The following is a 27,783-nucleotide window of genomic DNA, read 5'->3' as shown; positions in this document are numbered from 1 at the left end:
AATAAGAGTACTCAATCACTATGTGTAGAGTGCTTACAATAATGCCTAGTGGGTAGTAATAATTATAGATGTTAACTATTATTATCATTATTCTGTAAAAATGCAAAGGTCTGTTTTGAGGAGCAATGACCTAGTAAGTTTAAAACTTTTAGCACATCCCTTCTAACAGGGATGTAAAACTGGGGAGATGATTTACCTGGATGGACCGTCATAGTGCCTTTCAGTGCAGCAATGCTGTAAATCACTATGTCTCAGAATTTCCATTCTTTTATGGTACTCAGGGTCGTATACAATTTCTTTCTGAGATATCTGGTTGCCTAATTTGTCTGTTTTAGGCAAAATGAATTGCTTGTTGAAGGACCTAAGTTTATACATTTTGGTGTGACTACTGAATTTCCTTTAAAATTCTTCCCTACTACCTGTTTTGGTTTGCTAAAGCTGCCGAAATGCAGTGTACCAGAAATGGGTTGGCTTTTAACATGGTGATTTAAGTTACGAATAACAATCCTCGGGCCATGGAAATGTTCAAATAAAGGCATCAACAAGAGGATACCTTCAATGAAGAAAGGCCGATGGCATCTGAGGTTCCTCTGTCACATGGGAAGGCATATCTGCTGGGTCTTTTTCTCTCAGATTCTGTTACTTTTAAGTTCTGGGTGTCCTTGCTTGCTTCTCCAGGGACACCTCTTTGAGCTCTCTGTGTCTTGAGGGTCTTCTGTTGGCATCTCTTGGGTATATCTCTCTACGTTCTTCACTTGGTTTCATCTCTGCTCTCTGTATGTCTCTCTCTCTGTTTTCTGTCTTTTATTCTCTTCATAAAGGACCCCAGTAAAAGGATTAAGAACCACCTTGAATTGGGTAGGTCACATCTCCATGGAAACAACCTAATCGAAAAAACAACCCACAATAGGGCTGCACCCGCAATAATGGATTAAAAAACCTAGTCTTTTCTGGGGTTATATAACAGATTCAAACCAGCACACTACCCATTGCCTGGGTATCGAACCCAGGTCTCCAGCATGGCAGGCAAGAACTCTGCCACTGTGCCACCGTGGCCCGCCCAATTCTACATAAATTGAAACGATTTCATTAAAGTTTTTCTATTTTGACTTAGTCTAAATACATAATATAGAATAAATGTAGGAACAGCATAATTGCTTATTTCCACATTCATTCCCACATTTTTAATGTGGCGTATTTAGGTCAGAGGCAACTTTACCCATCTGATGTTGAAATGCCAGTTAGAGCTGAAGGTGTAACTTCTTATTTAAAGATTAATAGGAGGAGCAGCAGTTTAGAGTGGCAGGATATATTGTCCAAGAGGTGAAGGCAGCAGAAGACAGGGAGGCAGAATTTCTGCCTAATTACAGCTTTATTGAGTGCCAAACCTAATCATTAAAATGCAGTTATGTCTGAAAAACATAGTTTGGCTGAGGGAAGTCTCTCAAAAATTTCATGCAACATGAGGAAGAAACATTGGATAGGAATCTATAGACCTAGCTGCCGTTAACTAAGTCCTATGATTTTTGTTAAATCTCTTAACCTTCACCTGACTTAGTGTTTTTATCTGTGAAATTTTGAGGAATGGTCCTAAAGTCATTTAACTGTCTAAGTCTTGATTCTAAAATAGATTCTCATTCAAAAATAATTCTTTAAATGCAAAATCCCTGGCAGTTTTCTTTTGTTGGCAGGCAAGCTATTACTTACTCAGGTCTCAGTTGGAAAGAATTTTTTTTTAGGATGGCAGCTATACCATGCAATTGTGTTCTAAAAGTTCATTTCTAAGATGGTTGTTTAATGGATTTGCATTTATACAATGAGTTTTACATGCGGTGTTTATACCCATAGAGCACCTCTTCTCAGTCCATTTAAACTATAATATACCTGATTATGTCATTGCGTGAGACCCCTGGGAAGAAAGTTTGGGGAAAAGCTAAGATTTCATTATGAAGCTTAACTGGCCTACTCCTACCGCAGACACTGCTGCTCTACTTTTGGAGCCCTTTCCCAGATGATTGGAGCCACACTACATGTGGCTTAGCACCTGATAGAGAAGATGCTAGCGGGAGGGTGGGGCTGAATGTGTTGCTAGCATTTCTGGTTGGAATTCTGGTTCATTTTTTGCAGGAAGGCATAGTTTGTTACTCAAATTGAGTAGAATTTATAGTTCAGTGCCTTAGCAACATTTCCTACCTAAAGCTATTCCATCCAAGGAGTTAGAGACAGCAGTCCAAACTACATAAGGATTTAGGACATACTGACTTCCATTAAACAGTCTATAATGCAGAATTCAGAGAAACAAATTCCCGTGTTTATCAAGAAGGGCCTGAACTCTAAAGAGCTGCTATAATTTCTTTTGAAATAAATTTGGTTCAATGTAAGTTGAACATGCTCCCAAGTATGGGGGTATGATGAATTGCCAGTAATTAAGGGATTATAATTTGTCTTGTAGAAGGATTTCAGTTTGTGGAATCATTTATCTTATTACTTAAGTGGTTTTTATGAATTCTCTCATTCAATTATTTAATTTGAAACTTCAAGGTTTCATATCCTTTTCCAATCTGTATTTTTAAATTCCAAGAAAAATTTTATAAAACAAAGTCCATTAAAGTCCATTTTAATCTTTATCAGTGACTACTAAATTTTACTTCAGTTTTCTCAAGAGAATATTTATTATCCACTATAATTTAGATTGTACAGATGCTTGTATTACTAAAAAAGCAATATAATATGTACCTAATATTCCTAGTAAACTTTTGTTTTAAGTCTATAACTGGGAATTATTCTGATGGTTATTGCTTAACACATGTAGTACTGACCAAAAATTTATACAATAAGGCTTAGATGAACAGGTTGTGCTTGTTTAAATATTGTATTTAATTCAACTCATATGCCTTAAATAGCTTATTCTTTAAAGAGAATTCTATAACTCTGAACAAAGTCAATTCATAGTCCAGACCCCTACTCTCACTTCCCTCCCCCCTTTTGCATTTCAAACATACAGCTCTCTGTTGTAGTTATATAAGTTAATAGAGAGAGGTCTTTTAATCTTGTTTCTAAGTATACAAATTTCAGTCTAATGGACTTGAGTAAAGGCTCTGGATAACATTTATAGATAGTATTTAGTATTAAAGAAACTTCTTTGATCATTCTCTAATTTTTTTTTTTTTTACGCTGTATGGTGGGGTTACAGTTCATTATTTTTCCATGTGAGTATCCCGTTATTGCAGCACCATTTGTTGAGTTTGTTTGTTTGTTTGCTTTTTGTTTGTTTTTGGGAAGCGCATGGACCGGCAATCGAACCCAGGTCTCCCGCATGGTAGGTGAGAATTCTATCACTGGGCTACCCTTGCACCCCCTCATTGTCTGATTTTTAATTGACCTGATAGAAGAAGAAAGACCAAGTCTTCTAAACTTGGTTATTTTGTTATACTTAATTAGCTCCAAAAATATATAACTCTAAAACAATTGGAGTAGGAGTCAAGAGGCCTAACCAGTCCTGTGACATTGTACTGTGTGCTTCATTTTTGTCACCTGTAATGTGCAATTAGAGAATATGATGTCTGAAGTTTCTGCCATTGTGAAAATGTGTGACTCTTAAGTTATTCATGTTCATTCCTTTATTTACATCACTTATGAAATGGCTTAAATGGTGTCAACATTTGTTTTTGCCTAAGTCTTTTGATTTTTAGCGATATGTTGTAAAAACTATGAGATCTTTGGGAAATTCACTAATCAGATTTATATACATATATATATAATTCTGGGGAGATGGAATTTAGCGTATTTAAGGCTCTATATCAATCACCTTTATTTTCAAGAAGGCTACTTAACATAGTGGCATATTCTGACTCAGCAGAATATATCGAGCACTTACTATTCTATACACAACTTTTTTGGTCCTCATAATTACCCTGTGATTTATGGCATTCTCCTTCTTTTGGGCACATATGTTTCTGAAAAATACTCTTTCCAATGCTAATTTTTCGAATGATATTTGTAAATAAGAAATTTAAGCACGCCTACAGTGTCATTTTAAAATGAAGTTTGCAGAGATTTTTGGCATTTGGTGATAGACTGGAAATTGAGTATAACTAGTGTTATGCTAGTTTGATGAAGAGAAATTATGCTTTCTAAGCAGGTTATAGGAATAAAGTTCTTTATTATAACCTTTTTTTTTCTTGTCTTTTCCTTTTACTTTTTTTTTTCTGGGAAAAAATGAAAAACAAAGGTACTCTGGCTTATATTTTCAGTGCTTCCTTGGACTCTACACCATAACGTAGAACTACAAATAGCATCAACAGTTTTCCTCACCAACTGTTCGGTGAAGAAAGGTTGCAATGATCTTGTTCTTCCTCCAGATGGCATTCTGTTATGATGTGGTCATAATGCTGAGCATTTAACTAGTACTATAAAATTTACCAAGAAATTTTACTGGTATTATAGAATTTCATAGGATCCACAAAACAACTCTATGGGGTTGACATTTTATGGAAGGTGATGCCAAACTTCACACAGTTCTCTCTAGTTGGCTAATCACTGTTGGATTCCTAATCTGCTGCCTCTGGATCGTTTGTTTTTACCAAGATCACAATGCTAACTGTATATTTGACCGTTCAGAACATATTCATTCAGATACTAGAAAAAATAGAAGAATGAGTAAGAAGATTAATAGTTATTGGATAAGCAATAAATATTGGTGAGATCAATGAATTAAGATAAAGGCAACTGTAACACAAAGGACCCTTTCCCCTTCTTATCTCTATGACACCTGGCCATTTGATAGTTCTTGGAAACTTGGTGGCTTAGGGAGCACTTATTGCCCTACGGGTTTGAGTTTGAGATTTTATTTTCGGTGGTAAATGTAATGCCTTTGGTATTAACAACTGGAACACAGAAAGGACAAGTTATTTAAAAATGCCAGTGTATGAAGGACATCCCTGAAAAAGAAGAATAGAGATAGTCATGACTTGTGTAGGGAGCATGTGGAATAATTCTCCATGTCAAGATAAGTTTATGAAAATCCGCAGGACTGAGAGTGATCACCAATTCAGTGATCATCTAGGTAAATAATAAATTGTGGAAATTAATGATCCAACCAAGTGGAGCCAAAATATGAGTCTGCTATCCGAATGTCTTCAGGAAGCCTCATTCAATAAAGGTAGAGGCACTCTTGACTTTCTTTATTGACCATTTCATTTCCAGGAGGCAATGAAAATCACCATAAGCAGCAGCAGCAACATCATTGGCAATGAGATAATTTGAGCCTAATTTTGAACCACTATGACAGGGCTTAATTAGAAAGGTGAATCTAATGGGAACCCCAAGAAAAAGACCATGCCATGTATTCGGTAAATGAGTTGAATTGAATGTCAACCATGTGTCAGGTGTAGTTCTAGATGCTGGGGATTTAGCAGTAAACACAACAGACAAAATCCCTGCTTTAAGAAGCTTTCATTTTAAAAGCTTACAGTGATTTGTTGTCCAATAGACTAAGCTCTGGTTACTTAACTGCAGTAACCTTAACTTTCACTTCACTTTAGACAGCTTGTAGGGCCACAGTCTGGATGTTGTCATGATTTGGAGTTGCTTGTTTTAGAAATAAAAAAAATTCCAATATCCTTCATTTACACATTGTTTGTTCTTCAGTCTCATAGAGATTTGTGCTTCCTTGGGGATCTTGGTGCTTCCTACATTTTCTCCTTGTATATCAACATTTATTTGGCCACCTTCTCTACCCAATCCATAGCTCATTAAAAAAAAATTTTTATTGAGAAATATCCACACACATACAGTCCAACCATATTATATAATCAGTGGCTCATAATATCATCACATAGTTGTGTATTCTTTACCATGATCATTTTTAGAAAATTTAAATCACTCCAGAAAAAGAAAAAAAAAATGAGACCACAGAAATACTGTAGGTCAATGAGACCCCTCTGTCTCATAGACCTACAGTATTTCAATCAACCCAAATTTTTACCTTTTATCTCCTCCTATTATATATTTATCCTTCTTGGTTTTTTATCCCTTGATAAAAGGAGCGACAGGTTTTTCGCAAATCACAAAGTCACATTATAAAAGCTGTATAGTTATACAGTCTTCTTCAAGAATCAAGGCTACTGGAACACAGTTCAACTGTTTAAGCTACTTCCCTCTAGCCACTCCAATATACCATAAACTAAAAACAGATATGTATATAATGCATAAGAATAACCTCCAGGATAACCTCTTGACTCTGTTTGAAATCTCTTAGCCACTGAAACTTTATTTTGTCTCATTTCTCTCTTCTCACTTTTGGTCAAGAAGACTTTCTCAGTCTCTTAATACCGGGTCCTGGCTGATCCCTGGGAGTCAGGTCCCATGTTGCCAGGGGGATTTACAACCCTGGGAGTCATGTCCCATGTAGTGGGGAGGGCAGTGAGTTTACATGCCAAGTTCATAGCCTATTTTTGATCATATGAACTGTTTTCTCACATATACTCTTGATTCCCTTTTACTCAAGCTTCTACTGCCTCCACCCACCAAAACTCCAATTTCTAGATCAGTGATACAATGTGTATTCTCTACTCTTAGACCTAAACAGCTGGATCCTGTAGAGAGTCTCAAATATTTGAGGAAATTGATACCATTAGAAAGTCATGGTTCCAAGCCTCAGCTGGGCTTTCAGCCCATATATTCATCTCTCTGTGTTTATACCTGTATACTCTGTCATCCTTCTTTGTCCGTTAGATGATCTGCCATTGTTACCTCTACTTGTACATCAGATCCTCTTCTTTTTGCCTACTCATTATTTTTGGAAGTCTCCTCTCATTCTTGTTTTCCTTTCCATTTGATAATTTCCCTTGACTTATAAATACTTTTATTTGCTCTTAGTCAGTACTCTGTCCCATATGACTGTTCTTCCAGTGATTGTTTAAATTCCTTACCCCTCAGTCCCAAACTCCTTCAGTGACTTGGCTTGAGTTCCTCCTCTGTGTTTGATTCTTTTCTACCTTCCTTTTCTCCCTTTCCTTGTTATACTTCAACTTATTCTTTAGCTCAAAGATTACCTCCTTCATAAAGCTTCACTGACCACCCAAATTGGTTATGGCTTTTATCAATACACTTTAAAAGATAGGCAAATATTGACAGAAGTAAAAAATGAGCAGTAAGAATAATTCATTCCAAGTAACCCACGGATACTGCACTTCCATGTAAGAGGAATGCTGCCCTACTATATCTGTAGATTCCTTTAAGGTTTTTGACAATCTCTCGTTCTATCCTTGGGGACATGGTGGAGAATTGGATTTTAGTACAAGTGCAGTTATTGAACAATAGAACTCACTTTTAATATGGTTACTCATTGGCAGCCTCATGAAGTTCATTATGGGATGCTGTTTTTGACTGTTTCACTCATTAGTTTAAACAACTCATCCTCACATCTCACTCTTACCTGGTAACTTTGCTGATTTATTTAGCTGAGAAAATAGAAGCCTCTGAAGAGAGCTTGTTCATTCTCCCAACACCAAATATGCTCATCTTCCTGCGTTTATAGTTGTGTAATCTGCATCCTTCTTTTTCCATTAAATGAGCTGCCACTTTTGCCTCTACTTGTACATCAGATCCCCTTCATTTTGCCCACTCATTATTTTTGGAAGTCTCCTCTCATTCTTGTTTTCCTTTCTCTATTTGATTGTTTTCCACAACTTATAAATATACTATAGTATCTCTTGTGTTTTTTTTTAAACTATCCCTTCTCATGTTCCCCTAAAGCTACCACCCATTTCCTTCTCACCCTTTATAGCAAAACTTCTCAAAAGAGCTGTCTTAAATCCCTCTCTCCATTTCCTCACCACTTTTTCCCATGCCACTGATACCAATCTCGACAAGGTGTTATTAGTAACATTATCTGACATTATAATATATGTTTTCTTTTTGTCTATCTCTCTCCCACTAGAATCCATGGGATAGGGATTTTGTTTTTGCTGGATATTAGTGCCTAAAACACTGACTGGCATGTAGTAAATGTTCAGTAAACATTTGTTGAATCAAGTGGCATATTGATGAGATTATCTAATGATATGAAATGAGGAGGTGTAACTAATACAGTAAGTCAATTTTTTTGGCTGTTCGTATTTTATATTTTACCAGTCACTGTCTCAGAGAAAGTGGAACCTACTACTTTTCTGAGAAGTCATTTATATAATTATAAGCATTGTTATTATGCTTTTCATTTATGGTAATTATAAGAATATAAAAACTATAGTAATATGTTCAGAGTAAGTTTTATTTATTATGGTATTAAAATAATAATTTTATTAGATGTTGAAAATTATAATTATGTTAAATTTAAATTTTGGTACAATAGCTATAAGATGCAAAAAGATCCAGACAGGATCTCTGGCCTTAACGAACTTGTGACCCAGGAAATAAGATAGGGTTGTAGGTAAGTAACTACCAGACCCTCATGATCTAGTTTGCTAGCTGCCAGAATGCGATATATCAGAAACGGAGTGGGTTTTAAAAGGGGGAATTATTAAGTTGCTAGTTTACAGTTTTAAGGCCTTGAGAATGTCCAAATGAAAGCAAGTCTATAGAAATGTCCAAATTTTAAGGCACCAACAGGAGGTTACCTTCACTCAAGAAAGGCTGATGAAGTTCAGGGTTTCTCTCTGTACTGGAAAGGCACATGCGAACGTGGTGATGTCTGCTGACTTTCTCTCCAGGCTTCTAGTTTCATGAAGCTCCCCTGGGGGCGTTTCCTTCTTCATCTCCAAAGGTCTCTGTCTGCACAGGCTCTGTCTCTCAGAATCTCAAGCCTTTCCCAAAATGCTTCTTCTTTTAAAAGATTCCAGTAAATTAATCAAGACTCACCTGGAATGGGTGGAGTCACATCTCCCTCTACTCTAAAGTTCATACACACAGTTGGGTGAGTCACATCTCTGTGGATATAATCTAATAAATTTCCAATTTACATTATTGACTAGGGATTAAGAGAAATGTTGTTCCCACAGGATTGGATTGAGATTAAAACATGGCTTTTCTAGGGTATGTAAACCCTTTCAAATCAGCATACCTCATAATGTTTGAAAACGGGCAAATATATATATAATGCCCTTAGGACATCTTAAGTCTATTATTGTCGTCCAGTGTAATATAGTAATGAAAATTATAATACAGCTGTGTATAAAGAGTGATGCTGAGTAAAGAAGGGTAAAGCTGACTGTGCTGGCAGTCAGAATTATGGTCTCAGATAGGATTAATCTTCAAGGACATCCAGGTGGACTTTATAAAATAGATAATGAAGCTGTGCTCCTTTAAAAGCATTAGAGATATCCCTCAGCTTGGCCTAGAAAATTTCACTGAAGAGATGGAAACAGATCCTATTGTCTTACTTTTAATGGCTTGGTGACTTGGCTGGCATGATTTTAGCATTGCAAGACAGATGGCGCCACATAGTCAAAGCTAAGGGGTGCTAATAGAATGATTAACGCAATACTGTCTTTAGGCTCATACTTTAGTAATTAACCCTTCTATAATTTTAGAGTTAAAGATATATGGATAGGGCGGGCCACGGTGGCTCAGCAGGCAGAGTTCCTGCCATGCCCGAGACCTGGATTCAATTCCCAGTGCCTGCCCATACCAAATATATATATATATATATATATATATATATATATATATATAGATAGATAGATAGATATAGATAGATAGATAGATAGATAGATAGATAGATAGATAGATAATTTTGGTTAGCTGAGGAGGCAGCAGGAGCAGGTATGGAAGATGTATGAGGTCTCTATTCAAGGACTGCTGGCATTTGGTTGAGCAGTTGATGCACTGCATACTGGTACATAGCAGACTGAGTGGCTGAGTGGGAATAAAATCTAGCCTGTGCTTTGATAGCTGTGTGCCCTGGTATAGGACTGCATCTGCCCAGGAAGAGATAGATGTTTTGTTTGTTTTTCTCTCTCTAATTCTCACAAAGCTTTGTATAGTCTGACAGCAGCTCTATCTTATTTCCTGCCATCTTTATCCTCAAGTACCTAGAATAGAGTATGGTACAAAAATTGTCAAGCAGAAAGGAACCCAAGAGAGTTTGATTAAGATCTTGTGACTCAAAATAAACTTTCTTGTTGGCCTTGTGACTATAACAAGGAAACATTTTCCATGTTTCTCTCAGGTGAAAAATACAGGGAAGGGGAGAACAGATAACTGAAGAGTAACTTGTTGCTACCCAAGAAGTAGGAATTTAATCTCTGGTATTCTAGAAATAGCCATAATTGTATGGTACTTGACAGATTAATTCATTTAAAAAATTCAGGAAGGAAAAAAAAATTCAAGAAGGATATGAAATTTGGTGGTGTTTTATTCGTTGTTTGGTGTTAATATTTTCTGAGTTCTCATATATCCTCAGTATCTTTCTTCCACTCTGACAGAAGAATAATAACTTGGCTGTCCATAGGATTTGGGGATTAAAGACCTTTTTTTCCTCAGTAATATTTTGATGATTGATACAGGTCTTATTCTTCCTTCATAATTAATTTATCATTCACCTGGAGATTGTAAATCAGAAGTTGGGAGTGGAAGGGTAGAGAACTATAATCAGAGTCCTTGTATAAGTCACTGTCCTCCAAAATTCTCTTTCAAGACTCAATTCTTTAAGCTAAGTATTTTCTTTTAGTGTGCTTTTGAAAATTTTAAATTTGTTGCCTGATTCATACATCACATATGATGGCTAGCCACTGATTTTTTTCCCGCTGATTTTTATTTGTTGAAATAATTTGTGGTTTACTATTACTATTAATGTGTGTTTGCCCTTTTTTTATAGGTGATGTTTTATTCTAAGAAGATTTGCTTTGCGTAATATACGAGCTCAGATTATATAGATTAAATGTTACAGAAGTGTTGAAATACTGGTAAGTGTTTAATGTAACATATTCTGTGATACAGGAATAATAGCAGACCAATACTTGTTCTGAATTTTTGAAACAGCATAGTTTTGTGACATTAATTAAACTCCAAAGTAAAAACATCTAAACTTCCCATTAGTAGAGATGTAAGTATAAACTGTGGTTTCCTCATACAGTGGCTTATTACACGATGGTTAAAAGGAATTAGCGTAATATTGAAAGTGAAAAGCAAAGATTTAAATGGTAAGTATAGTATGCTATTTATATAAATTTAAAAAATTATTTAAAGCAAAACTGGATATTTTAATGACTATAAACATGTAAAAAAACATAAAACCATGTACAGAAATGATAAACAACAACAAAGGAGGGGGATAGGTTTTCCTTACTGAAAGGGTTCATATCTTTACACATGCACTCACAAAATACACACATATGCATATATACACCTATGTATGAACTCACCTAAAAGTAGCAAAATTTCAATATTTGCTAGACCTGGATGGTGGCTTTAATCCTGTGTTATATATATTTTTTGTCCTACTCTGGAGTATTTGAAATGTTTAGACAAATTTTAAAGAAAAATACCATGGAGTCATCTTTTCAGTTGACATTCAGAATGTCTAAAAGACAGCCAGTGAAATACAACAGTCCCATCAGATGAATAGGAAGAAATTAATATTTCCTTAAGGTACAAAGCAAAATTGTCCCCTGTCATTCCTAGCAATGTTCTTGTAGTGCTAACCAGTACAACTTGACAGAAGGGGAAGTAAATATTGGATAGGAGCGTTCAGAATTTCCATTGTTTATGGATGATGGGATTTTTTTATCTAGAAAATGCAAGAAAACCAATAAGAGAGTTTAGCTAAGAAGTTGGGATATATGATTACTATATCAAAATAAATCTACTTTCTATCCCAATATAGATATATACCAATTTTCTATCCCAGTTAGAATATATAATAGATAGCAAATCCCATTCAGTTTAACCACAAAAACTATAAAACAGCTTGGAATAAATCTGACAAGAAATGTGTAAAACCAAGTAATAATTCCTACTTCAAGAATTTTATCATAAGGAAACAGTAGGATAAAGGTACTGTTCTAGTTTGCTAGCTGCCAGAATGCAACACACCAGAGACGGATTGGCTTTTAATAAAAGGGGATTTATTTTGTTGGTTCTTCAGAGGAAAGGCAGCTAACTTTCCACTGAGGTTCCTTCTTACGTGGAAGGCACAGGATGGTCTCTGCTGGCCTTCTCTCCAGGCCCCTGGGTTCCAACAACTTTCCCTGGGGTGACTTCTTTCTGCATCTCCAAAGACCTGGGCTGAGCTGCGAGTGCTGAGATGAGGAATGCCGAGCTGCTTAGGCTGTGCTACGTTGCGCTCTCTCATTTAAGCACCAGCCAATTAAGTCAAACGTCACTCATTGCAGCAGACACGCCTCCTAGCTGAATGCAGATGTAATTGGCAACAGATGAGGTTCACGTACCATTGACTTATGGTCACAGCAACAAGACTAGCTATGCTCACCTGGCCAAGTTGACAACTGAATCTAACTAACACAGGTACAAACAGTGTTAGGGTGTTCATTGCAGCTTTCTTTATGGTAATGAAAAACTAGAAATAACCTAAATCTTCAACAATAAACAATTGGGGTGAACAACAGTGGCTCATTGGCAGAGTTCTCGCCTGCCCTGTTGGAGACCTGGGTTCGATTCCTAGTGCCTGCCCATGTTAAAAAAAGAAAGAAAGAGATTGGCTTCATAGTTATATAGTACACCTACTTGATGAAATGTGTGTAATATGTACATGCAATGGAAATACTATGCAGCTGTTGAAAAGAATAACAGAGAACTCCTGTGAAAAGATGTCCAACATGCAGAAATGAAATAGGAATAGACCATTTATATTTCATGTAAATATGTATATATTTTATGTACATTTTTAAGCCAGGAAAAACATGTATTTCTGCATTTATTATAATACTTTCTATTGACATGGTATCTTATGGTTTTAGTAAGTGGGACTGAAATATTTCCTCATTAATTTTCCTACCTAAAAATTCTTGTTAATTTCCATGATCTTAACAACAACAAAAATATATAGTTTTAGAATGTAAATTTTAATAGTTTTTTTAATCTTCTCTTTTTTAATATTTATTTTATAGCTCGGTCATGAGCACTGACAGTAACTCATTGGCACGTGAGTTTCTGACTGACGTCAACCGGCTTTGCAATGCAGTGGTCCAGAGGTCAGAAGCCAGGGAAGAAGAGGAAGAGGAGACACACATGGCGACCCTTGGACAGTATCTTGTTCATGGGCGAGGATTTCTATTACTTACCAAGCTAAATTCTATCATTGATCAGGTAATATTTTCCTATCAAATAATTCTTCTCATCAGAATATTATAGTTAATTATAGATATGCAATTTCTGAGAGCCTCTTTGAGATAATGTTCTCTCTATCTTATTACCCCAGCAAAGAAAAATAGCCCCATTTATGAACATATTGTTTATTTGGATACTTTTCAAAGTGTCTGAAATATCTTAGAATTATAAATGGTTTTCCTTCTAAAATGGCTTTATATATGGTATATTTTTATCCTAATATCAGTGTGAGATAACTATGATTATTAGTAGAGATACAAGATTATGATTCAGAAATATAATGAATTTATACTTTCTATCAACATTAGTTATATTTTTGAAAACATAGTATATTAGTATAAAGTGTATTCAAGGAACTTGCTGAATCTGGAGGGAAAGCAGAGAATCCTTTCATATAAAGTAATAATTACTGGTCCTTTAGCTTGTATACATCTAATTTTTTGTATGTAATTGTATTTGCTTAAAGTATAGTATAACCATATGGAATTTTGCTGTTTATTATAGAATTATAAGAATTTTAGAACTAGTTGGGACTAAACTAGAAAGCTGTTTTCATTCAACCTCACTTTGTAGATGGGAAAACTGATATCCATAAACACTAAGTAACTCAGATGAGGTTAACTTGAAGATTTATTTCTTTATATCATTTTAGAAGAAAACAAATATTTAGTTTATAAAAGAAGAACTCTACAATTAGCTTTCAGGGATCCAATGAATGTGGTTAGATAATATTTCAGTTAACTTGAATTGAAAAGGTAAATATTTTGTAGTACCAATATGATGGATATTGATGCTTTAAATGTTACTGTCTTTAGATATAAGCATGACCATCATTAATAATTTTTCTTTGCTATGAAAGCATTTTCCTTATAAATATATGTATTAGGTAAATACAGAGACTACAATAAAACGGTATTTTCATTGTCAGCTGAGGAACCTAACAAATATAAATCAGGTAGCATTTGTTTACTGTGCTGTCCATCTATTGTGGAATTTTCCAGAAAAGTTTCAGTTTCATGTATCTTTATTCTTTTGACCAATGTGATTTGTTAAATGTGTGACTACGTGTAATTTAATTTTTATGTATTTGTATGACTTTTCTATAAATAAATTTTAAAATTAGAAGAAATTATTTGTTAGACTACCTGTGGTGATTTTTTATTTGAAAATTTTGATTATCTAATATACATACCGTGCTCTGCTCCCCTTCTTACCCCACCTTTAAAAATTCAGTGCTTTTTCTTTTAAGTCTTGAAATATCTTTTATTATATTACTAAATGACTGAGATAATTCAAGTTATACATTTAATAATTATTATTCTATGGTAATATTTATTAATTCCCTGTGCCCCCACACTCCACACTCTTTACTTTTTGTAATATCTGTAGCATAGTAGAAATGTATAAGCTGTCTTTGGAGTAAAACTAAGTAGCTATTTTTAAAATAAGTTCATCTTTCTCTCTATATATTTAATTGTTTAAACCGGAAAATGGAGACAGTTCATTTGCATTTTTAGGGGGGGATTTAACTGAACAGGATTTTATCATTTAAGATGGAACTATAGCATTAGGTACAGAGCTATCCATTCAGAAGGAATTTTAGCTTTTATGTCTGTACTTCTCCTGAATTAGGAGCACTTCTTGGGTACTCAATGGAAAAGGCAATTTAAACCATTGCCCTTCCTCTAGAGTCAGTCCTTTTGCTCTATTAGTAGATATTTAATATAAATAATTTGACTTTTTCTTGAGATATAATTTATATATAAAAAAGTGTACAGATTTTAAGTGTATAGTTAGCTGAATTTTAACAAATATGTATACCTCTGTAACCACCACCCAGATCAATGTTTAGAACTTTTCCATCCCCCTAGAAAGTTTTATCATCCCCCTTTCCAGTAAAACCCCCTTTCTCTGCTGTAAGACAACCACAGGTGCTGATTTCTAGCACTACAATTTATTTAGTTTATTCTAGAACTTCATATAAATGGAATCAAGCAGTGTGTACTCTTGTGTCTCTTGGATTCATCCCTGTGGTTTTGTGAATTAGTAGTTCACTAGTTTTTATTATTCATTAGTATGGATATACCAGTTTATTTAGCAATTCATCTGGTGTTAAACCACTTGGATTGTTTCCATTTGGCTATGATGTATAAAACTTCTGTGAACATTCCTAAACAGGTTGTTGTGTGGGTATGTTTTCATTTCTCCAGAGTAAATGAATGTGCAATTGCTGGATCAAAGGGTAGAATGTTTTTTTAATTTTATAAAAAACTGCCAGAGTCTTTTCCAAAGTAGTTATACCATTTTGCATTCTCACTCAAAGTGTATGAGAATTCTAGGTGTTCTACATCCTCTCCAAAATTTGATATTTGCTAGCCTTTTTAGAATTAGCCATTTTAAGTGAATGTGAAGTTTCTCATTGCAATTTTAATTTGCATTGCTTTGACAACTAATGATGTTGAGCGCCATTTTCATGTACTTATTGACCATTTGTATATCTTCTCGTGAAGGTCTGTTTAAGTTTTGTGCCCATTTTTAAACTTGGGTTAATTGTTTCTTTATTATCGAGTTGTAATAGTTCCTTATATATTCTGGATTCCGGTCTTTTGGTGAATGTATGTATTGTGAATATTTTCTTTAACTTTTCATTTTTCTTAAGAGTATCTTTAGAAGACCAGAAATTTTTCTTTTGTGACTAGTGCTTTTTGTGTTCTGTTAAAGAAATCATTGTCTATCCCCAAGATTGCAAAGATAATCTCCTATGTTTTTTTTTCTAGAAGTCTTTTAAATTTTAACTTTAGGTTTTTGATTTATTGTGAATTAATATTTGTGGTTAGTATGAAGTAGGAGTGTTGTTCCTTTCTTTTTCCGTATAGTTATCCAGTTGTTCCAGCAACATTTCCTCTTAAAAGATTGTTCTTTCCCCATTTAATAACTTGGCATATTTGTTGAAAATCAGTTGATTATATATTTATAGGTTTCTTTCTGAACTCTCTATTCTGTTGTACTGTTTTTTGTCTGTTCCACACTGTCTTGATTGCTGTAGCTTCTGTAGTAAGTCTGGATTCAAGTGGTGTAAGTTCTCCAATTTTGTTCTTCTTTTTCAAAAATGTTTTGTCTAATCTAGGTCCTGTGCATTTCCATATACATTTTTGGATCAGCTTAAGTAGGATTTCATTTGGGTTGGTGTTGAATCCATCAATCAATGTGGAGAGAACTGACAACAATATTGAGTTTCCAGTCCATGAATATGGCATATCTCTCTGTTTATTTGGGTTTTCTCTACTTTCTTTGAAATATTTTGTAATTTTCAGTGTAGAAGACTTGAACATTTTTAGTTAAATTTAATTCTATATATTTTATTTTTCTGATGCTTTTGCAAATGGCATTTAAAATTTTTATTTTCTGGTTTGTTGAGAAAAGAAAACACCAGTTGATTTTTGTACATTGACCTTGTATACTGTGTCTTTACTAAATTAATTTATTAGATCTTAAAAATTTTTTGTAGATTCTTTAGGATTTTCTGTGTAAACAGTTCATGTTATTTGCAAATGATAATTTAATTTCTTTACTAATGTTTATGCCCTTTTTTAAGTTTCCTTGCCTGATGCACTAGCTTGAATTTCTAGTACAAAGTTGAAAAGTGGTGCGAGTGTCTATCCTTGCCTAGTACACTTAGGGGGAAAGTGTTCAATGTTTCTTCATTAATGTGATGTTAACTCTTAAGTTTTCTTAGATTCCTTTTATCAGAATGAGGAAGTTTTCTCCTATTCTCAGTTTGCTGAGAGTTTTTGCCATGAATGGATGTTGAATTTATCATATACTGTCTTGGCATCTATTGAGGCCATCATATGATTTTTCTACTTCATTTAGTTACTGTGAATGAGTTGCAGTAATGGATGGACTGTTGAACCAACGTTGCATCCCTGATCCTATTTGGTCATGATATATTGTACACGGCATTTTAATCTATTATTTAACAAATACTCTGTTTAAGTAGCAAAATTATATTATTTTTAATGGCTAAAAGGTGGCAAAGTTGAAGTTTTACTGAGATCTTTACAAAATTTTTTAAAGAAACTTTGTCCAACCTAAAAAGTAAAATTATCCTAGATTTTTGATCTTGGTACTAGTATCAGCTAGATCAGTGAATTAGTCACTTAATCACTCCACTACTCTCATCAGTAACATAAAGGCATTCAGTTGTATGGCTTAAAAGACTCCTCCAATGTAAAAATTATTTGTTTCCATGTAGTATTGGGTAATAATGGTTTCTGACTTCTTCTATACCTACCTGATTATGAATATATATCTTGAATCAGATGTAATAAATCAAAACTTATTACTGCCTACAGAACATAAGCAAGCTGGAGTAGATAAATACTTGTTTGAAAATTTTCAGTGATGTGTAATTTCCATAACAATTCATACTGTCTGGATATTTCGTAAAGTTGTTACTTATTTTGCTGAGTAAAATATGAAATTTTATTAAAGGAGGTTAAACATATGAAAAAATATAATTTAAAAATTACAATAATTTTTTTAATAGTCAGCTACTTTCTAAGGTAGTATTTTATTCTTCCTACATTTTTGTCATATTGTCACTTTCATATATAGTATTAGATGAATGGCCTATCCATAGTAATGTATAAATAATTTTAACAGAAAAATATCAGACCTTTTAAAGTGTGGCTACATAGTTCATTGATTTATTCAGCAGATTGTTAAGTACTTACTATGTGCCAGCTCCCCTGCTAGATGCAGAGATGAAAGAAACAGAGACTGTCTTTTCCAGCTAATTACACCATTAGCTTAATGAAGAGATGGACAGATAAAAATAAATGATAACAAAACAGTGTAAAAGTGTTATGGGAGTATGAGGAGAGGGTCTTCAGAAAATGTGTCTTAAAGAACTTGACATCTCTAAGGATAAGTAGGGATTGGCAATGCAAAAATGGAGGAAGGATTAGACCAAGGGAATGGCAGGTGTAAAGTCATGGAGGCAAAAGAAAGAACAATACATTCAATGAACTATATGTAGCTTAGTGAAGTTAGAGCAAAGGATGCATGTGGTGGATTGGCTAGAGAGGAGACTGAAGGGGCGGGGGCCATATCAGGGCAAGCCCTGAATACCACTTGTAGGAGTCTTAACTTTGTTCTGAAAACATTGGGGAGGTTTTTAAGCAAGGAAATACGTAATGAAAATTATTCTCTAGATTTGGCAAACTAAGGCATTGGTAACACTGGCAAGAATTGTTTCAGTAGGAGAATAGTGCAAACTTTTTTTTTTTTTATTAATTAAAGAAAAAAAAAGAAATTAACCCAACATTTAGAAATCATTCCATTCTACATATGCAATCAGTGATTCTTAATATCATCACATAGATGCATGATCATCATTTCTTAGTACATTTGCATTGATTTAGAACTAGCAAAACAACAGAAAAAGATATAGAATGTTAATATAGAGAAAAAAATAAAAATAATAATAATAGTACAAAAAAAAGACAAACAAACAGACAGACAAAAAAAAAAACCTATAGTTCAGATGCAGCTTGATTCAGTGTTTTAACATGATTACTTTACAATTAGGTATTATTGTGCTGTCCATTTTTGAGTTTTTGTATCTAGTCCTGTTGCACAGTCTGTATCCCTTCAGCTCCAATTACCCATTATCTTACCCTGTTTCTAACTCCTGCTGGTCTCTGTTACCAATGACATATTCCGAGTTTATTCTCGAATGTCAGTTCACATCAGTGGGACCATACAGTATTTGTCCTTTAGTTTTTGGCTAGACTCACTCAGCATAATGTTCTCTAGGTCCATCCATGTTATTAAATGCTTCATAAGTTTATTCTGTCTTAAAGCTGCATAATATTCCATCGTATGTATATACCACAGTTTGTTTAGCCACTCGTCTGTTGATGGACATTTTGGCTGTTTCCATCTCTTTGCAATTGTAAATAATGCTGCTGTAAACATTGGTGTGCGAATGTCGGTTTGTGTCTTTGCCCTTAAGTCCTTTGAGTAGATAACCCAGCAATGGTATTGCTGGGTCGTATGGCAATTCTATATTCAGCTTTTTGAAGAACTGCCAAACTGCCTTCCACAGTGGTTGCACCATTTGACATTCCCACCAACAGTGGATAAATGTGCCTCTTTCTCTGCATCCTCTCCAGCACTTGTTATTTTCTGTTTTGTTGATAATGGCCATTCTGGTGGGTGTGAGATGATATCTCATTGTGGTTTTGATTTGCATTTCTCTAATGGCCAAGGACATTGAGCATCTCTTCATGTGTCTTTTGGCCATTTGTATTTCCTCTTCTGAGAGGTGTCTGTTCAAGTCTTTTTCCCATTTTGTAATTGGGTTGGCTGTCTTTTTGTTGTTGAGTTGGACAATCTCTTTATAAATTCTGGATACTAGACCTTTATCTGATATGTCATTTCCAAATATTGTCTCCCATTGTGTAGGCTGTCTTTCTACTTTCTTGATGAAGTTCTTTGATGCACAAAAGTGTTTAATTTTGAGGAGCTCCCATTTATTTATTTCTTTCTTCAGTGCTCTTGCTTTAGGTTTAAGGTCCATAAAACCGCCTCCAATTGTAAGTTTCATAAGATATCTCCCTACATTTTCCTCTAACTGTTTTATGTTCTTAGACCTAATGTTTAGATCTTTGATCCATTTTGAGTTAACTTTTGTATAGGGTGTGAGAGATGGGTCTTCTTTCATTCTTTTGCATATGGATATCCAGTTCTCTAGGCATCGTTTATTGAAGAGACTGTTCTGTCCCAGGTAAGTTGGCTTGACTGCCTTATCAAAGATCAAATGTCCATAGATGAGAGGGTCTATATCTGAGCACTCTATTCGATTCCATTGGTCGATATATCTATCTTTATGCCAATACCATGCTGTTTTGACCACTGTGGCTTCATAATATGCTTTAAAGTCAGGCAGCGCGAGACCTCCAGCTTCGTTTTTTTTCCTCAAGATGTTTTTAGCAATTCGGGGCACCCTGCCCTTCCAGATAAATTTGCTTATTGGTTTTTCTATTTCTGAAAAATAAGTTGTTGGGATTTTGATTGGTATTGCATTGAATCTGTAGATCAATTTAGGTAGGATTGACATCTTAATTATATTTAGTCTTCCAATCCATGAACACGGTATGCCCTTCCATCTATTTAGGTCTTCTGTGATTTCTTTTAGCAGTTTTTTGTAGTTTTCTTTATATAGGTTTTTTGTCTCTTTAGTTAAATTTATTCCTAGGTATTTTATTCTTTTGGTTGCAATTGTAAATGAGATTCGTTTCTTGATTTACCCCTCAGCTTGTTCATTACTAGTGTATAGAAATGCTACAGATTTTTGAATGTTGATCTTGTAACCTGCTACTTTGCTGTACTCATTTATTAGCTCTGGTAGTTTTGTTGTGGATTTTTCCGGGTTTTCAATGTATAGTATCATATCGTCTGCAAACAGTGATAGTTTTACTTCTTCCTTTCCAATTTTGATGCCTTGTATTTCTTTTTCTTGTCTAATTGCTCTGGCTAGAACCTCCAACACAATGTTGAATAATAGTGGTGATAGTGGACATCCTTGTCTTGTTCCTGATCTTAGGGGGAAAGTTTTCAATTTTTCCCCATTGAGGATGATATTAGCTGTGGGTTTTTCATATATTCCCTCTATCATTTTAAGGAAGTTCCCTTGTATTCCTATCTTTTGAAGTGTTTTCAACAGGAAAGGATGTTGAATCTTGTCAGATGCCTTCTCTGCATCAATTGAGATGATCATGTGATTTTTCTGCTTTGATTTGTTGATATGGTGTATTACATTAATTGATTTTCTTATGTTGAACCATCCTTGCATACCTGGGATGAATCCTACTTGGTCATGATGTATAATTCTTTTAATGTGTTGTTGGATACGATTTGCTAGAATTTTATTGAGGATTTTTGCATCTATGTTCATTAGAGAGATTGGTCTGTAGTTTTCTTTTTTTGTAATATCTTTGCCTGGTTTTGGTATGAGGGTGATGTTGGCTTCATAGAATGAATTAGGTAGTTTTCCCTCCGCTTCGATTTTTTTGAAGAGTTTGAGGAGAGTTGGTACTAATTCTTTCTGGAATGTTTGATAGAATTCACATATGAAGCCGTCTGGTCCTGGACTTTTCTTCTTAGGAAGCTTTTGAATGACTGATTCAATTTCTTTACTTGTGATTGGTTTGTTGAGGTCATCTATTTCTTCTTGAGTCAAAGCTGGTTGTTCATGTCTTTCCAGGAACCCGTCCATTTCATCTAAATTGTATTTATTAGCGTAAAGTTGTTCATAGTATCCTGTTATTACCTCCTTTATTTCTGTGAGGTCAGTAGTTATGTCTCCTCTTCCATTTCTGATCTTATTTATTTGCATCCTCTCTCTTCTTCTTTTTGTCAATCTTGCTAAGGGCCCATCAATCTTATTGATTTTCTCATAGAACCAACTTCTGGTCTTATTGATTTTCTCTATTGTTTTCATGTTTTCAGTTTCATTTATTTCTGCTCTAATCTTTGTTATTTCTTTCCTTTTGCTTGCTTTGGGATTCGTTTGCTGTTCTTTCTCCAGTTCTTCCAAGTGGACAGTTAATTCCTGCATTTTTGCCCTTTCTTCTTTTCTGATATAGGGATTTAGGGCAATAAATTTCCCTCTTAGCACTGCCTTTGCTGCGTCCCATAAGTTTTGATATGTTGTGTTTTCATTTTCATTCGCCTCTAGGTATTTACTAATTTCTCTTGCAACTTCTTCTTTGACCCACTCATTGTTTAAGAGTGTGTTGTTGAGCCTCCGCGTATTTGTGAATTTTCTGGCACTCGCTTATTATTGATTTCCAACTTCATTCCTTTATGATCCGAGAAAGTGTTGTGTATGATTTCAGTCTTTTTAAATTTGTTAAGACTAGCTTTGTGACCCAGCATATGGTCTATCTTTGAGAATGATCCATGAGCACTTGAGAAAAAGGTGTATCCTGCTGTTGTGGGATGTAATGTCCTATAAATGTCTGTTAAGTCTAGCTCATTTATAGTAATATTCAGATTCTCTATTTCTTTATTGATCCTCTGTCTAGATGTTCTGTCCATTGATGAGAGTGGTGAATTGAAGTCTCCAACTATTATGGTATATGTGTCTATTTCCCTTTTTAGTGTTTGCAGTGTGTTCCTCATGTATTTTGGGGCATTCTGGTTCGGTGCATAAATATTTATGATTGTTATGTCTTCTTGTTTAATTGTTCCTTTTATTAGTATATAGTGTCCTTCTTTGTCTCTTTTAACTGTTTTACATTTGAAGTCTAATTTGTTGGATATTAGTATAGCCACTCCTGCTCTTTTCTGGTTGTTATTTGCATGAAATATCTTTTCCCAACCTTTCACTTTCAACCTATGTTTATCTTTGGGTCTAAGATGTGTTTCCTGTAAACGACATATAGAAGGATCCTGTTTTTTAATCCATTCTGCCAATCTGTGTCTTTTGATTGGGGAATTCAGTCCATTAACATTTAGTGTTATTACTGTTTGGATAATATTTTCCTCTACCATTTTGCCTTTTGTATTATATATATCATATCTGACTTTCCTTCTTTCTACACTCTTTTCCATACCTCTCTCTTCTGTCTTTTCGTATCTGACTCTAGTGCTCCCTTTAGTATTTCTTGCAGAGCTGGTCTCTTGGTCACAAATTCTCTCAGTGACTTTTTGTCTGAGAATGTTTTAATTTCTCCCTCATTTTTGAAGGACAATTTTGCTGGATATAGGAGTTTTTCTCTTTTAGTAATTTAAATATATCATCCCACTGTCTTCTAGCTTCCATGGTTTCTGCTGAGAAATCTACACATAGTCTAACTGGGTTTCCCTTGTATGTGATGGATTGTTTTTCTCTTGCTGCTTTCAAGATCCTCTCTTTCTCTTTGACCTCTGACATTCTAACTAGTAAGTGTGTTGGAGAACGCCTATTTGGGTCTATTCTCTTTGGGGTGCGCTGTACTTCTTGGATCTGTAATTTTAGGTCTTTCATAAGAGTTGGGAAATTTTCAGTGATAATTTCTTCCATTAGTTTTTCTCCTCCTTTTCCCTTCTCTTCTCCTTCTGGGACACCCACAACACGTATATTTGTGTGCTTCATATTGTCCTTCAGTTCCCTGATCCCCTGTTCAAATTTTTCCATTCTTTTCCCTATAGTTTCTGTTTTTTTTGGAATTCAGATGTTCCATCCTCCAAATCACTAATTCTATCTTCTGTCTCTTTGAATCTATCATTGTAGGTATCCATTGTTTTTTCCATCTTTTCTACTTTATCCTTCACTTCCATAAGTTCTGTGATTTTTTTTTCAGTTTTTCTATTTCTTCTTTTTGTTCAGCCCATGTCTTCTTCATGTCCTCCCTCAATTTATCGATTTCGTTTTTGAAGAGGTTTTCCATTTCTGTTCGTATATTCAGCATTAGTTGTTTCAGCTCCTGTATCTCATTTGAACTATTGGTTTGTTCTTTTGACTGGACCATATATTCAATTTTCTGAGCGTGATCCGTTATCTTCTGCTGGCGTCTGGGCATTTAGTCAGATTTCCCTGGGTGTTGGACCCAACAGGTTGAAAGATTTTTCTGTGAAATCTCTGGGTTCTGTTTTTCTTTTCCTGCCCAGTAGGTGGCGCTCGTGGCACACGTTTGTCTCTGCGGGTCCCACCAGTAAAAGGTGCTCTGGGTTCTTTAACTTTGGAAAACTCTCGCCCTGTGGGAGGTTCGCCAGCCGAAGTGGCTTGGAAGAGTGCCAGCTGGCCCGGGGGTCCGAACGCGGGGAGGGTTGCCGGCCGCCGCAGCCCGGGAGAGCGCCCGTCCGAATCTCCTAGTTGGCCCGGGGCGCCAAGTGTGGCGGGAGGGCGCCAGCCGCTGTGGCCCGGGAGAGTGCACCGTTCCCAGCCGGACCGGGAAGTCATGTGTTTTGAAGGGACCCTGGTCACCGTTCTCCGCAGCCTGGGGATCTCCATCCAATTCTCCCAGTTGGTCCAGGGGGCCACGCGTGGGTGGGGCGCCAGCCGCCACGGCTTGAGGGGACCGCCTGTCCAATTGTCCCAGCTGGCCTGGGAAGGAGGAAGGGAGGGACTCCGGCCGCTTGCTGCCCCGGTCCGGGGAAGCCCGCGCCCCTCGGCGATCTCACTGGAGCGGGTTCTCTCAGCCAGTCAGCCATTCCAGGATGGGGTACGCTGTCTTTTTGATCTCTGTCGTGGCTCCGGGAGCTGTTCTGTATCGTTTCTACTCCCCTAGTAGCTGTTCTGGAGGAGGAACATGATGACTTGACAGCTTAATGCACAGCAGAACTTCAGTTCTTTTTACTCTTGAACAATATTCCAGGATAGATATATGACATCCTCATTCAATCTTTGCTTCAACCTTATGAGACAGAGATGATGAGCATCCCATTTTACAGAGGAGAAAATGGAGGCCTAGTGCAAACTTTTAAATGTAGTTTCATGATAAGATAATAATGATTTACTTAACTACCTCTAGTTCTACCGTTTCTTTTCATACACCTACCAAGATTATCTATGCATGATTATTCTGGCAGGGAGGGGTGGAATAGGGGATACTCACCTTCCTACCTGGAGTAGTGAAAATTATTATTGTGATGGAACTCCTAGCTACTAGACAGTGGTGCCACAGGCCAATAAATAATCCATTGAATAATCTCCCTTTACACCCAGACTAATAAGTAGAAATAATGAGTACATCAGTTTAGTTCTGTGTAACAAGCCATTCCGAAATGTAATAATGTCACACAAGAATGATTTATTTGCTCTTGATTCTGAGCTGGCAGTTTGGGCAGGGCTCAGCTGGGTTGGCCACCTCTGCTCAACTGGGGGAAGCTGGGCTTACTCCTGAATTTGCAGTCAGCAGATTGACTGACACTGTGAGATGGGCTCTCCGAGGTATGGTCTCTTTTCCATAACAGGTGGCACATACTTTGCAGCTTTCTCTCCTTGTTTCCTACCTATAGGTTGATGGATACCCAAAGGCCCCTTTTCATTTTGAATAATTTATTTCCCTTTTAGTCCACGATGTTAGTACTTTTTAACAGTACAGCTTTCTTAAAAATGTTGTGTATTCCCTCTGAACCTTAATAAGGTTCGCTCCATAACCCAAAAACCTTATTTATAATTCCCTTTGAAACAAACCTCTCACTACTTTGGGCATGTAAGACTTGTGTGGAAATGCCCTCAAGATTTGTAATAGTATTTTTTGTCTAGCTTATAGGGTCTACTATGCATTACCTTAAACTTTCTGGGGTCTTAACAAAGAATATTACAGTCATTTAACAACCATTCTTAGCTGGGGGTTAGAGGGAAAGGTTATGGAGACTGGTTGGGGAAACTACGTCTGCAGGTCAAATCCTGGTGCTCTCGGTTGCTTTTTGTACAGCCCATGGGCTGAGAATAGTTTTTGAATTTTTAAAAGGGTTGTTAAAAAAAAAAACAAGGAAGAATGTATGACAGAGACCACTTATGGCTCACAAATCCTGAAATATTTACTATCTGGCCCTTTACAGAAAAAGTTTGCCTCACACTGATATAATCTAAAAAAAAACATCGGCATAATGTTTCATAGCAATGGGAAAAATAGTACAAATGACATAACTATATTGAGACATCAAAAAGACATTTGATCAAATTCATCACTTCACAAATGCTGTGAACACAATTTAAGAGTAAGGAGCTTTTTCGATGTACAAAGAGTAGAAGAGCCAATATTTTTAATAAGAGGTTCTATATTATAACCAATATAAGAATAACTCCTTAATACTGTTTCCATTTGATATCATGTTTTAAAGCATGTAATAGTAAAGCAGAATATGAAAGTAATGATAGCTAAATGTCAGAAAGAATGGAGAAATAAAAATACCATTTTTAAAGTGCTATATAGAGAAAATTCCAAAAGATCATCCAGAAATCTAATAGAGATAATAAGCTCAGCAAAGTTACAGACTGTAAGACAAACATATATTAAGTTTCCCTGAGCTATAGCTATATCTTATTTTGGTTTATATTTTATTTCTAGTAAAAGTAAAAAGATTCTATTTACAACACTAATGAAAATTTCATTTATACATACATATGCACATCCATACACATGCATTATTAGAAATGATTATAAAATCTTAGTAGAAGTAGAGAACTTAAAGAACACATATACATATATTCCTGCTTATGTTTAAAAGATTAAATTTAATTTCCATGTTGAGATACTGATTTAAAATAAATCAGTTAAAATAACTTCAGTAGCTTCCTGTCACATTAACCTTTCAGTCCAACTTCTTTAGCATGTCATCAGAGGTCCTTAAACCCCACTAATCAAGTATCTACCTACTGTTGCAGCTTCCTAGACATTGATGTCTGGGATCTAAACACTTCCCCTTAACTTGCACTCCCTTTCTCATCCTGCCACTATTATTACTGGATGGCCGGGATAGCCAATTAATATAAAATCCAGTTTAAACAATAGAATTATAAAAGGAATAGCACATGACACATCGTAGGTACTTTAAGCATGTTTCTTGAGCTGAATTGAAAAATTAACCCCCTGAATGAGAGCATTTTTTTTTTTTACATGGGCAGGCACCGGGAATCGAACCCGGGTCCTCTGGCATTGCAGGCCAGCATTCCTGCATGCTGAGCCACCATGGCCCGCCCAATGAGAGCAGTTTTATTGTTCGTTGTTACTATGGGGAAATAACGACATGCTGGTCATTTTCCCTGCAGAAGGGGACACATAAAAATGTAAGTATTACATGAGAAGTGTTATCTAGGACTAGTCCTTCCCTTGGATATTATGACTGTTTACTAGGACTTTGAGATATAAAACTCAATCTTAGTTTGAAACAGAGGGCTGCAAGTTCTATTTTGCCAGGGTGCCCACGAATAAGTTGAAAAGATTTTAGGACTTCAAAGGACAGAATTACCTATGTGGATTCTTTGGTACTAGGACCAATAAATGAATCTGGGAATATGAAGTAGCCTAAAAACGTAATAAGGCTATTAGAGCTAAATATCCTGATAATGAGTTTGGTTAGAAAAGAAATGATAATTGAGTGTGAAGCAAAGAACTGTTCCCTCACTGTGGTATGGGCAGGGGAGAAGTGAGGGATGTCCTCTGCAATTCAGCAGAGGAAGGAATAAACAAAAAAAAAAAAACCTGCCCTTGCTTCAATGTCTTTCTTTCGAAAGGCCTATGGTTTCCAAGCACCTTGGTGAAAGGGGGGCAACAGACATGAAGTAAAGATAGTATAGAGTTTAGAGACAAAGAACTCTGAGTTGGGTGGGAGGAAAAACTTCATAGAAGAGATGTTACTGGGCTGGACCTTGACGGTAGTTGGGGAGTCCTTAGCTAAGTGGCAACTTGTGAGGGATGTTCCAGACCACGGGAGTGGTGTCAGCAGAGGCCAGGAGGCAAGAATTCCTGTTCACATAGCAGTGATGATTTGCCA

General features: G+C 35.7%; 1 protein-coding gene across 7 annotated transcripts in view; it reads left to right on the top strand.

The window, feature by feature from the left end:
* Nucleotides 1-27,783, top strand: part of LYST (lysosomal trafficking regulator) — a 248,660-nt gene that overhangs the window by 24,090 nt on the left and 196,787 nt on the right. For all 7 annotated transcript variants that reach the window (XM_077168415.1, XM_077168413.1, XM_077168412.1 and 4 more), the window contains exons 2-3: nt 10,817-10,904; nt 13,068-13,266. In XM_077168415.1, the coding sequence (XP_077024530.1) occupies nt 13,075-13,266 (192 nt within the window). In that variant the 5' untranslated portion in view covers nt 10,817-10,904; nt 13,068-13,074. The remainder of the gene's footprint in view (nt 1-10,816; nt 10,905-13,067; nt 13,267-27,783) is intronic.

Source organism: Tamandua tetradactyla, chromosome 7 (genome assembly GCF_023851605.1).
Source record: "Tamandua tetradactyla isolate mTamTet1 chromosome 7, mTamTet1.pri, whole genome shotgun sequence".
Lineage (NCBI taxonomy): Eukaryota > Metazoa > Chordata > Mammalia > Pilosa > Myrmecophagidae > Tamandua > Tamandua tetradactyla.
Note: the sequence above shows the minus strand (reverse complement) of the source record. Positions and strands in the feature narration are given on the sequence as shown.